Source organism: Amblyomma mixtum, chromosome 4 (assembly GCF_055824585.1).
Source record: "Amblyomma mixtum isolate Tamu chromosome 4, ASM5582458v1, whole genome shotgun sequence".
Lineage (NCBI taxonomy): Eukaryota > Metazoa > Arthropoda > Arachnida > Ixodida > Ixodidae > Amblyomma > Amblyomma mixtum.
This window is the reverse complement of record NC_143015.1, coordinates 131,306,341-131,319,312: the sequence shown is the minus strand read 5'-3', so window position 1 is coordinate 131,319,312 and position 12,972 is coordinate 131,306,341. Positions and strand designations below refer to the sequence as shown.

General features: G+C 44.6%; 1 protein-coding gene across 2 annotated transcripts in view; it reads left to right on the top strand.

The window, feature by feature from the left end:
- The first annotated feature begins 957 nt into the window (after nt 1–957).
- Nucleotides 958–12,972, top strand: part of Rcd1 (Reduction in Cnn dots 1) — a 42,725-nt gene continuing 30,710 nt past the window's right edge. For both annotated transcript variants that reach the window (XM_089588019.1, XM_089588017.1), the window contains exons 1-5: nt 958–1,314; nt 5,559–5,801; nt 8,285–8,443; nt 9,852–10,026; nt 12,121–12,222. In XM_089588019.1, coding sequence (XP_089444145.1) covers nt 5,578–5,801; nt 8,285–8,443; nt 9,852–10,026; nt 12,121–12,222 — 660 coding nt within the window. In that variant the 5' untranslated portion in view covers nt 958–1,314; nt 5,559–5,577. The remainder of the gene's footprint in view (nt 1,315–5,558; nt 5,802–8,284; nt 8,444–9,851; nt 10,027–12,120; nt 12,223–12,972) is intronic.

Here is a 12,972-nt window from a genome sequence, read left to right as displayed (position 1 = left end):
TTTGGGGGGAATTTTGATGAGGGAGAGGTTAAAAAGGAAAGGGGACAGGACGGAGCCCTGTGGCGTTCCTTTACTTCCTAGTGTGATTGGGGCAGACTCTATTGTTCCGACCGTTATCACTGCTGTTCTGTTAGTGAGGAAGGATCGGATGTAGTTGTACGTCCTTTCTCCGGGGTTGATTTCTGACAAGTTTGTCAAAATGGCTTTGTGGGTGACGTTGTCGAAAGCTTTAACAAGGTCTAAACCCAATATTGCTTTCGTTCCAGTTCCCTCGTCAGCTTCGATTATGTCCTTGTTAAGCTGCAAGAATATGTCCTGGTAGACAGTTGGGCCCTGAATCCTAACATTGTTTAAGGTAGGAGGTTCATGTCCTCCGCATATTTTTGGAGCCTGTTGAGGATGACAAGCATTTCATTAACATCATGTCTAGGCAAACTCATGGAAAAAATGTGTACCGTAGAAGGCAAGCGGAGTTCGAAACGAGCGCGCTGATGTAGTACGAAAAAGCAGGACCGCAGTTACAGTGCACTAGAATGTTTCCACCACGACCTACTGCGGTTTCCACCCGCGTTGAAAGACTCCATGCTGAGTTCCCATGTTACCAGCTTAACGTTGACAGTTTCCAGCAACGTGATAACGCTGCTAAGGTCCACGACGGACGACAAACCGCGTAACATCTGAACATGAACTCTATGACCTGAACGACGACTGAACTACAGTGGCTGTAGTCTGAACCAGACTGAACGGACTGAACTGTTTGTTTGGGATGGTTTGGGAATGCCGCAACTAGCCCAACTTGAATATTCACAACATCATAGCGTTCCTGCAAAAAAAAAAAAAAACAACAACAGAAAACTGCGTTTGCAAAAAAAAAAAAAAAATATCGCATGCAGAGGTTTGGAAAGTAAGAACTGTAGCCAAAGCCAGTCAAAATTTGTTTTCCATGCGCATGCGTCAGTCATCGTTGCGTTGTTGTCCCTTTCACCTCGGGCGTTCGGCTATGCTTTCAGTTCTTTCAGGACGTGATTGTTTCGTGTATGTGGTGTAGATCAAATCGGCGGTCTGCAGTAGCGAAGGTCTTGTGCGCTTTCAGTGCTTGGTTGACTAGCTTGACGTGCTTTGTTGTGGGTTCTCAGTAGTTGCCGCGAGTGCGCGTTCCGACTCTCAACTGACCGTTCACGCGCCAATGTGTGTCTCGCGCAGAGTTGAGGGAACTTGAGTTCCTTGAAGTACTACGTTCGGATGTAAATCGCAGAGCTACGAGAACTTCTCAAAGGAATATTACGCGTGGATGTGCGTCTGAGTGGGACCGAGGTAAGTGAGGCTCAGAGGCGCTGAATTTTCGTCCTCAGTGCACGGCTTTGTGAGCGGACAAAGCTCTCACATCGTAGTCACTGACATGTCACAGGGATTTGTTTCTTCTGCGGAACATACCGTGAGGTGGTGTGTTGCGTATCCTTTTGAGACATGAGCAAACCTATGCGTCTTTCATGTAGTACTTGCGTTCAATCAAACGAAAGCGGAATGTCTGCGTGGTTGCAGTTGACATTGTTGAGGCTGCTAGAGAACTGTGTCCCTTTTCTGTTTCACTTGCTGATATCAACAACAGTGCAGAAATCAGCATCCTGCAACTTTAACCTCCACATCAACAGTGTATGGGCAATGTAGTTTATAATGCTTAAGATTGTCAGTGCTCCTCGACCAGAGAAATAAGGAAGGCTTTCACATGTTCATGCATACACAGGTTAGCGCACACGTGTCTCTTGCAGGTACAGCTCTGTGTGCCAACCATACATGTGACTAGGTGGTCTTTGGCCAGGCTAGAGCTCCTTAATAGTCGCCAAGGATATCCTGATGTGCCGTCAAATCCAGCAAACAAGGCAGACATGAAAAGCACCCTGAAACGATGAAACTGAAGATTAGATTGTGTAAAGGAACAGCGCAAAGACTGGTCTATGAAGGGAGACAAGACAAATGCTGCGACATGAGATTGTGGGCTTGTTTTGTGAATGCACACTGTTGTAGCCAATCTGATGATCCCAAATTGTGGTGAGACTTGCTATGGCTGCGGGTGCATGCAAAAAAAATGTTTAGAGGTGTGCCGCAATTATGACGTTTATTGGATATGCCAAGGTTTGCAGAAACTAGTGAGAATACCATTTACGTTAATTAAAAACAAGGACACATAGGTTTTCTGAGGAGCCAGAAAACGATAACCTACTGCTAATAGCTAGAAATGCACAGAATACAAAGGTACACATGTCTAATTTACCACCAGAAGCTTAAGCATCTGCATAAATCCACCTAGGTCTCCAAAGTTACTTTAATCATTCACGGATAAGCAGTGATCTGTGGTCAGGGGTTGTGGTGAGATAAGAGTATAAGAAGTTACAAGGACATCTAAGCCAGCTTTATTAAAGGACTGTAGACACCTAATTTTATTGCCCGTTTTCTTCTGTCAAACAATGCGCTAGACAGAACACAAGGACCAGGTGGTATTTGCCTACAAGCACTAAATAATTTACAATTGAATTTCTTCTCTCATGCTGTTTCGGTTTCGGTTTCATCGACTGAGCGACGACTGTGACGTCAAGTTGATGTTCTCGTCACATGATCCACTAGAAAAAATGTAATATAATCGCTGATGTGTAGTTTTAATTCACTACGACATTTAATCCAGCCTCTTCCGAGGCCGGGAATGACAAAAAATTACCTGCCAGCAATTATGTAGCCGATTTTCTATGCCTCACGTGACCTAAACACCAACTACATGTCACAGCCATCGGTTGACTGATGAAACTGAAACAGCTTCAAGAAGAAATTCAATTATAAATTATTTGGTGGTCGTACACGAACACCACGGTGCTCCATGTATAGACCGTTTACAGCGCGCAGTTCTTGCGTTTGAGACCAGATGGCGCCACAGGTGCGCTCGGAACACGGCGACATTACTTGCCTCGTAAGTCGCCGGCGTCTATGCCTCGACGCAGCAGTGGAAATGATGAAAGAGAAAATACATGCTCTGTTGTAGATTGCAAGAATTGCGACAAACAGTTAAAGGGGCAGGATGCCATCTTACGAGCTTCACGGAACCAAACTGCACATGGACGTACTCTGCCCCTGTTCGCGCCCGTTGGGCATCCACTCTTTCCGAATGGGCGAACGAAACACACATGTTCGCCAGCGCAAGACAGCGAATATAGAAAGAAAGGTCTCGATCTTGGAAAATCTGCGAGGGTAAGTGCGCAACATAGCCGCATGAACAAGCTGTTTCGCCTCCGAAACGCCACAAAAAAAAAAAAGACGACTTACGCTCCTATATACCGCTGCTGCATATTCTGCAGTGCATAGCCGTGCGAGCGGACAACGCTTACCGTCAGTTCGTGTATTACACACCGTCTTGGTGCTACTGTTGAACTTCGCTCCAAGTAGCGAGGTTTTCGCGGACCACAATCGGAATAAAGCATTTGTGTTACGGCTTCTATGCTCTGCGGTTGTCACTTCCTCGCGATCCATGAGAGACAGTCACTAGAAGTGACTCCGGCTGATCACTTAAAACCAACGAAACCTCGAGCATTTTCATGCCTGCATATCGAGCATGGAGCGTACCACAATTTTATACTATGTGAGGCTGACATAATTCTGAACTTCTTGAACGCGCGTGATAACAATTATATCGCGGAATCCTTGTAAACGATTGCATGCAAGCTTGTGCTGCTTGATGCATGGTACTGCTTACATGATTGGGTAACATTTGTTTGTTTATTTATTTTGTCGCCTTCCTTTGTTTAGCAAACCAACAGAAAATATTTTAGGCTTCCTAAGCACCTTTAACAGGCTGTCAACAAATGAGTACGATGTGCATGTGAGCGTTTTAGAGCAGTGTCTCCATGCATGTACACAATACGACAACGACCTGCGCAGCCGCCGGGTCATTAAACCTTGCTGTTTTAGATATTAACAATAAAAAATATTAAGCAAAGCCTTCAGCGGCATTCAGGCGATCCACCCGTTGCCTCGAACAAGCGGAGAGCTCAGCAGCTCTTCGCGACATGAAGCCCGATCACGTTTTCACGCCTGAAGTGATCAAATTAGGGTTTTCACATGTCCTTCGAAGCTTCGGACCAACCACAGTGTCGTCTTCCCACTCGTTTACAGCCGTATAAGCCGAAACACTGCCTGTCGGAACCGAAACATCATACGCAGCAGCCGTCGCGACGAGGCACGCGCCGAGCGGTCAGGAGGCGAGCAATGGCGGCGTGATCACGTGATCAAAGATGGCAGCCCCCATGATACGCCGCTGTAAAGCGTCTATACGAATCTCTAAAGCATCGTTTGAAAGAAGAAAACACGCTAGCAAAAATTTGGTGTCTATAGTCCTTCAAGTGCTGCGCTTAGCCCATAATTTTGTGTCTGCTTAATTAGCCATATCAGCAGCTGCATTAAGCTAGTAGTGGCACTGATTTCTCAGGTAACCTTGGGGCAAAACTTGTCACGTGAGTGTAGGTCTGATGCTTTGAGCACCAGCACAACCAGTCTCACAATGCCAGAGTCTGTGCACTTTAGGCCAATTTGTGTAATTTGATTGAGCCAAAGTTTTGAGGATAGCAGACTATCACGCCACCTGCGGCCTTCAAATGAAAAAATGGTTGCAGGGTATTGCTAATAATTGCTCGGCCAGCTCACAGATGGCATCACTGTCTCTTAACCTCAGCGAAGTGGCCACTGGAAACAAGCAGGTTTCGAAGCAGTGTTTTTAAGAAGCTTGCATGCCGAAAGAGCTCTGCTTTTGATCACGGAACAATGTTTCACTCACTTTTTGATTTCATTTGCATTTTTCACTACTTGGTAAGGTGTTAGTTCTTATTCATGCTGAAGTCTCCTGACCTCAGCTAATTCACTTAACCTTCCCTCACTGGCTTTCACACGTCCTCTTTACTACAGTGCAAAGCACAAAGGAGAGAACAGATGGCACGAGCACTTTTAACCACCTGGTTGTTCCTCTCTTCTATGTCTTTCATGCTGCAGTGTAATGGACTGTTGTTAATTCAGACTTGCTAAATTCAGACTGTTGGTTCATTTCAACTGATGATTTCGGGCTGTTAGAACTGAATGCATTAATAGCACTCCCCTTAATTCAAACTGCACACAATTTGATCAGATTTCCGGTCCCCCGCAAGTTCGAGCCACCAGGAATCGGACTGTAGTTGTGGGCCAACCGTAAATCGTTGAGCTCTTTGATGAGATATGAATAACTTTTCGCGCAAAAAGCTACACGAATACTTTAGTAAATTGTAATTGCCTTCTGCCTCGCATTTTGTGGTTATATAACTGTGTATATGTGTCCTCTTTTGTGTGCTTTGTATATACGTATGTACTTTTTATATGTGTACACTGTGTTTAATTTTGTACTGTTTAGCATTTCTCCGTATATACTGGCTGTCACTGCTCTGTAAACGTCTCTGGGACTCAGTCAAGGCCCAGTCGGTCCTTTTAGCCCGGAGAACGTTCCTGTGTATAACTGGAGAATAAAATTGAATTGAATTGAATTGTCACAGGGCCTGCCAGCTAGCCGCCATGTGTGCCGCGGCCCACCACTATCACTACGGGGATGGCCGTGCGTCCAGTGCGGAGATGTACCTGCATCGCCTGTCAGGTCAGGAGAGGGAACCACACATCGTGAGCATGGACCACAGCTACGCCAAGGCGTGGAACGCCCACCCGGACTCGCATCACGCCAAGCCGGCCAAGCTGCTCTTCATGAAGGATGTGTTCTTCTCCGAGAGCAAGACAGCAGTCCGGTACTACATTTGGATTTGTTTACTGGGGTGCAAGGGTTCTCAATCGTTTTAGTCTGTCGTAGCCAGGTTCGAACCTGACCGCGGCAGCCGCGTTTCAATGGAGGCGAAACTCAAAAGGCGCCCATGAGCTGTGCGATGTCAGTGCATGTTAAAGATCCTCGGGTGGTAGGAAGAGACTTTATTCTTTCACACCCACCTTCCTTCCTTCCCTTATGGCACGGTTCAGGTGTGGTTCAGGTGCACAGACCTTTGGGCTAGTTGGTTCATAGCAGACACGTACAAGCGCAAAAAAACACGGACAGAGAAGAGACTTGGACAACACGAGCGCTTTGGACAACAAAGCGCTCGTGCTGTCCAAGTCTCTTCTCTGTCCATGTTTTTTTGCGCTTGTACGTGTCTGGTGTGGTTCAGGTGTCCATGTCCACCGTGTCCACGGAAATATGTGAGACAGGGAGTGTCCCATTTCCTTTCCTCAAAAAAAAATTGGCAGTGGCTTAGCTCTGGTTAGGCCCGGATATACAAGCGAAAAGCTGCAGTTATGCTTTGTTTGACGTCATGGCTGTCGCAGTTCGCGCACAATGCACTGGGAGCACCACGACAGCGGTGTAGGCAAGCGCTTTATGTAGCCCTCCTTCCGCATGCGTAGTAACTGTGGTAAACACGTGGCTGCAAGTAGCGTCATACGAGGAAGCCAAGCGCGCGCCGATGCACACTCGGTAAACACGCGCAGAGCGCGCGAACGACGGCGAAGGTCGACCGGCGGCGGCTCCGCCGACCACGTGCGCCTCTCCAGTGACGTTGCGCGGTGAACTCGCGCATACGCCGCTGTGGCTAAAATTGATCACGGCGCACGCCAGACGCGGTGTTGGCTAGCCTAGTGAAGCTTTTCGCTTCAAAACCAATTTACCAACCCCCATCGGCTTTCAGAATATCTGGAGGAAACCCTTATACCTTGGAATCTGTCCTTTCCTGCCTGACATGCATGCCGATATGAGTGCACAGATGCATGGCCTAAGAAAAAAAAATAAATCACAGAGACACCTAATTACCTCATATGTTGGCAGTGCGATAGTATTAGAAGCTCCTGATGCCTTTGCCGGATGTAACATCACTTCTGGTGTGATGACAGCACTTTCCTCCAGCCAAGTGGCGAATCTCTGATCTGATGAGGCTTTTAATGCTCTCATATAAAAATGGCAGAATTAAAAAAAAAATTACTGGCTGTAAAGTGAAGTGGTCTGCCCTAAGCAAATGGGTGGAAATTTGGGCGAGTTGGTGCGGATCCGTACTCTTGGGGCACCACGAGAACAGAGATGCAGGCAAAGGAAGAACAGAACAAGGAGAGCTTGTTCTGTTCTTTCTTGGTCTGCGTCTTTGTTCTCCTCGTGCCACAACAGCATGTGCCCCAAGCAGCTGCAGTACGGTCAGTCCCAAAATAAAGCGGGTGGAGGAAAAGCTGGGTTTATGACATGCATGGATTTGGGTGCTTGGTGAGCCGAAAAAAAAAGCGCACTGAGAAACCCAGTGTGAGAATTCCCTCAGTACGGCCTTAGTTGCATGGGCTGCATGGCAAGAAAGATGGGAGGAAGAAGAGGGAAAGCAGCTAAAGACAGGAAAGCTACTAATCAGCTTAAAAGCTGATTAATTTCTCCACATGTGAGGAAATGGTTTATAGGCACAAAAGGTTGTGGAAGGAGACGAAGTTGATTGATTCAGTCAGCTTGACAAGACTGTATTCGGGAGTTTTTGCAGATTTTCTTTGCACTCTTAGATAATGCGGGCTTGAACTAGCTGCATGTAAGTTAACTCATTGCTCTCCTGTTAGTTCAGCCTACTTGCATTTTGAGTGTTATATTTTGGCTTGGACATTTGTATCTTTATGCTGTGCACCTTTGTCCAGAGCAGAGGCGGGCTCTCTTGGAATCGTTGGTGTGCTTTAACTTTGCTGGGGGTGCAAAATCTAGTGAAGTTTTAACCTTAAGTTGTCGTTTACCTTTGCTTCTCAAGATTTGGCTATAAATGCACCGGTGTTACGGGTTGTTGACAGAAAGCCACAGTTTGGCTCAGCACGTGATCCGCTATCATTTGTGGATGAAATTGCAGCGAGACCAATTGAAGTTCATTTCATTGTACCACATTTACTCCCTTACAGAGCGCACATTATTTCGCTTGGGAAATTGTAAACTTTCACCAATATATTTACCTCCTTGTTGAACACACCTCCAAATTTTCGTAAATTTCTTTGGAAGAAAGTGCCCTCATTGTGTAGATATATGCGGCACATTTGCTATTTGCACATTTGGGTTGACAAAAGGAAGAAGAAAAAAAAAAGACTATACAGAAATGCAGTGTACTAGATAATATGACTTCATTCATTTATATGATAAGCTAGAAAAACGTTTTGCTCTCGTAATCTGCCTTTGCAAGATGTTGTGTTTCGGGAATAGCAAGGAACGTTTTTTTTTGTTTCACTTGCTGTCCAGCGAGAACGTGGCGGTGAACGTCGAGTCGTGGAAGGCCGTGGCCGCTCCGCCGTACGACGGGAGCAAGACACGCAACCTCATGAGTGAATGTGAGCGCAGCGCTGCTCTCTCATCGCGTGTGGACACAGATTCTTCCACGTGGGACGAGGACGTGAAGAGGTATGGCCCTCAGATACAAATATAGAGTAAGTTGGTTGATGTAGACAAAAAGTTTAACCTTTCTGATATTACTATTTTGTAGCTATAACAACCATGTGGAGATGCCCCTTCAGGCCACTGTGGGCACAATGAGTGGAGTTTATATGTATCCTATTGTTATATTTCTTCTGTGTAGTATTGACTGCCCTTTGAAGTTGCCTAAGCTCTGTCACTGTGTTTCAGCTCCAAACCTTTCCCTGCGCATACATCTGTCTTTCATGCATTTCATCTTTGTCTACCACGGGGCTGTACAAAGTGAAAATTAGCGGTGTATTTCATCGTCAAGAGTCGGTGCACACATGATTGAGGTTTCTTGTCGCTTCTTTTTCGGAAAAGGGTGGGAAGTCTGGAGGTGCTTTCGCTTATTGTGGCGTGTAAATGGGTGGTTTGAGTACTTTTCATAAGCCACATAACTTTCTTTTGCTAGCCATGTAGTGGTTGCAAAGGGAAGCTGTAGAGCTTGCAAAGATTGGGGTTATTTGTTTACTTGAATTGTTTTTGTTGTTTTTTTTTACCCACAGCAGTCACTTGGTAGATGTAGTATTCTCCTACTAAGCACGAGGCTGTTGTCTCAATCCCAGCTGAGATGGCGGTGTCTGTTCTGATGGAGCTGAAATGCAACAGTAACTATGTGCTGAGATTCCTTTGCTTGTTAAATTATCCTTAGTGCTGGAAAAGTTCGGAGCCTCTCCTACAGTTCCATGCTTTATAGCCACTCTTTCAGCTGTAGCACAAAAAAAAAAAAAAAAATTAGAGTTTTTAAACATCGATTTTCATTATATGCTTGTGCATGTAGTGGGCGCATTTTTTTTTAGGCCTGTCACATTGGCCCAGAAATCAGATTTGAGTGCAATATGTTATTGGGCTAGTTGGGGCATTCCTAGTAAAATAGAGAAGTTTGGTCTCATGTTCTTTGCATGTTTGTTGCCGAATGCATGTAAAATCCTTAATTTACTTTTAAAAAATAAAGAAAAACCAAACCTGGCTCTGTGCAAACATTGCTGAGTTCTTGTAAAATCTTGTAAAAAAAAATGGCTCTGGCTTAGCTTGGTTAAGCCCAGTAATTGCGAAATCAATATCCGTACCTACGCCATGGTTCAGCTGGTAGTGTAGCTGGTGGTGGTGCTTGTGGTTAGACTTGTGGTGATGCATCGGTTATACAATCCAATCCAATGCAATCCAATACAATCCATTTCAATGCAATCGAATCCAATCCAATCCATTTCAATCCAGTCCAATCCAGTTCAATGCAATCCAATCCAATATGCTACTATGGTAGCTACCGGCCTCGCTACGCGACAGGCTGAAAGTGCAACTAGTATTGCTTTCGCAATAAAAAAATGGAGAAACCAAACCTGGCTGTGTGCAGGCAGGGCTGGACCACTCCCCAGCACCGGGTGTTCAACCAGGTCACGCGGCTTCTCCACGCCGACCGGTTGGCACGCCTGGCCTACAAGGGGAACGCCAACGAGCCGGTGCTGCGACGGCTGGCAGTGGACCGGACGGCACGTCGTCTGAGGCGCATCATGGGGTCATTTGGCTGGGTGAGTCCAGGAATCCGGTTCGCAAAGCTCGGCACCTAACTGGGTGCATTTTCTTCACCTGACTGCGGTCGTCAGCATTCTGACGTGCCGCATTTGGTAATTTTTGTATAAGCCCTCTTTGGGTAATGTTTATGCCTGTTCCCTTGGATGAGATGAAAGGAACACACCTTACTTGCTCACGCGTTGGTCGATACGTTGCATTGGTTAACTTCTCAAAGGGGGGGGGGGTTGGTTGGTTGGTTGAATGTTATATCAACCAAACAGTAGAAGTTCTGCAGTTGTGCATCTTTTATGCCATAGTTAATGAAGGCTCGGAGGCGGCTAGAACGTGGGACTTTCAACAGTCGCATCATCGGCGTTGTTCTGTATTCTTTAGAAGAATGGAATAGTAAAGGACTTAACATAGTTATCTTTTCACCAAAACTTATTTCGCTGTATTTTCTGGTCCTTTTCGTTTATTGTGATCGTTTTATTGTTTTTTGATTATTGTTATAATTATTTTCACAGATGGCTCCAGGCAAGAAGCTATTCTGAGCAGTGCTTGTTCCAGAAAGGTGCTCTAAAATTCACTGTGCATTCCTTAGGCCCTGTTCGCAGAAAAATAAAACAGAGGCAAATTTGTTTTCCGTATACAAAATTTCCTGCTTCAGGAGGGTGTGTCTCGTTCTCCGTAAATACTGCTCTAACATACAAATGCCTCGTATCTTACGCTTTCCTGATGCGTTGTTTGGGCAAGCAACATTGTCTGTGGCAGCCTGTACATCTCTTTCAGTAACATAGGATGCGTACAAGTTTATTTACAAAATACTGCAGCCCGAGGGCCAAGCAGAGTGGGCAATATAACAGCCAAAGATCACCACAGCACACTTCAAGCAAAAAAAAAAAAAGAGAAAACAGACAAACACTACAAAACACCTGTATGATGAACTTAAAGGCAGTCAGAAGTAAAAGGTTGCTGTATGAACAACACTGTCAAAAAGAAAAAACAGGAAGAAATATTATAAAACACCAGACGTAGGATTCCAAACAGAACTCAGATGAGAGGGGACAATTGTTCTTCAAAATCATCTACGTCACGCGTGGAAAAGACGAGAGCTGGCAAGCTGTTCCACTGAGCGATAGTGCGAACAAAAAAAGAGTTTTTAAAGAGGTTTGTACGGGCAAAGTACGGCGTAAGGCTGTGGTCATGAACGTTCCTAGTATGCCGGGTTAAGCGTGGGCGCAGGTAGTCCTTGGAAGAGAAATTAAGGGGGGACGAGGGTCTTAATACTGACCTTTTTATTTATGGCTCGAATCTCATGAAATTTTGCACACTGATGTGTTTGTCTATTCTGATTCCAAAAATATAGTCATAATTGTGCTGGTGGTCTTAGATCAAAAGTTATCTTTAATTACAGAGTGTAATTTAGTAATTTCTTACGGAGCTTTAATGAACTTTCTCATTGCATTTTGTTGCTTTTAATTACATGAATTGATAGCCAGAGAGTTCCCATGCCCGATGACATTCTTACTTTTCTTTGTTTAGGCCACATATAAATAGCAATTTACAATTAGCTTAATGAGTTACAGGGTAAAATACTGCAACCTTTTACTCTTGACATAGCATATCACGATGACATCCCTTTAGAGAAAAACGAAGAATGTCATCGGGTATGGGAACTCTCTGGCTATCAGTTCATGTAAATAAAAGCAACAAAATGCAATGAGAAAGTTTATTAAAGCTGCGTAAGAAATTACCTAATTACGTTCTAGACTTCATAAGATTTAAGACCACCAGCTCAATTATGATTACATATTTGGAATCAGAAGAGAAGAACACATCTGTGTGCAAAATTCCATGAGATTGTAGCCATAAATAAAAAAGTTAGTTTTAAGACCCTCGTCCCCCCTTAAACTGTTTGTGATAAAGTGAAAAAAGAAATTTCAACCTAGCGAGTGCTCTTCTCTTTTTCCAAGGATGGAATATTATTTACAGACATGATGATGGCGGACGGTGAAGCATTCCTGTGATAACTGTTGAACCGGATTGGTTTTCTTTGTGTCATCTCTAGTGAACCTGTCTCTCTGTGTGTGTCCAACGCGATCGCCTTGCAGGACATGAAGCTGCTTCAGTGGCTGCACCAGTTGTTGATGGAGAAAGCGTCCGCGTCCTATTTTGCGGCTTACCTGGACGCTTTGCAAGCTCTGAGGGCCCAGGTACGTCACCCCGGCTTGTGTTGTGCCGTATTGGAAGTAGCCGTTACCTTTGGCAGGTTATAATACTCATAGTCTGAGAATGCAGTGCTGGAGTTGTTTTTTTTTCCACTTCATTTTCGTTTTCTTTTTAAGGGGGGACGAGGGTCTTAAAACTAACTTCTTTATTTATGGCCAGAATCTCATGAAGTTTTGCACACAGATGTGATTTTCTCTTCTGATTCCATATTATGTCATCATAACTGAGCTGGTGGTCTTAAATCTGACAAAGTCCAGAATGTAATTAGGTAATTTCTTGCGCAGCTTTAATGAACTTCGTCATTGCATCTTGTTGCTTTTATTTACATGAATTGGTGGCCAGAGAGTTCCCATACCCGGTGACATTCTTCGTTTTTCTCTAAAGGCATGTCATCCTGATATACTATGTCGGGAGTAAAAGGTCGCAGTATTTGACACTGCAGCTAGTTAAGCTAATTGTAAATTGCTATTTATACGTGGCCTAAACAAAAAAGTAAGGATGTCATCGGGTATGGGAATTTGCTGACTATCAATCCATGTAATTGACAGCAACAAAATGTAATGAGAAAGTTCATTAAAGCTGCATAAGAAATTACCTGATTACACTGTAGAATTTAAGATAACTTTTGGTCTAAGACCATCAGCTCCATTATGACTACATATTTGAAATCAGAAGAGAAAAACACATCTGTGTGCAAAATTTCATGAGATTCTAGCCACAAATAAAAAGGTCAG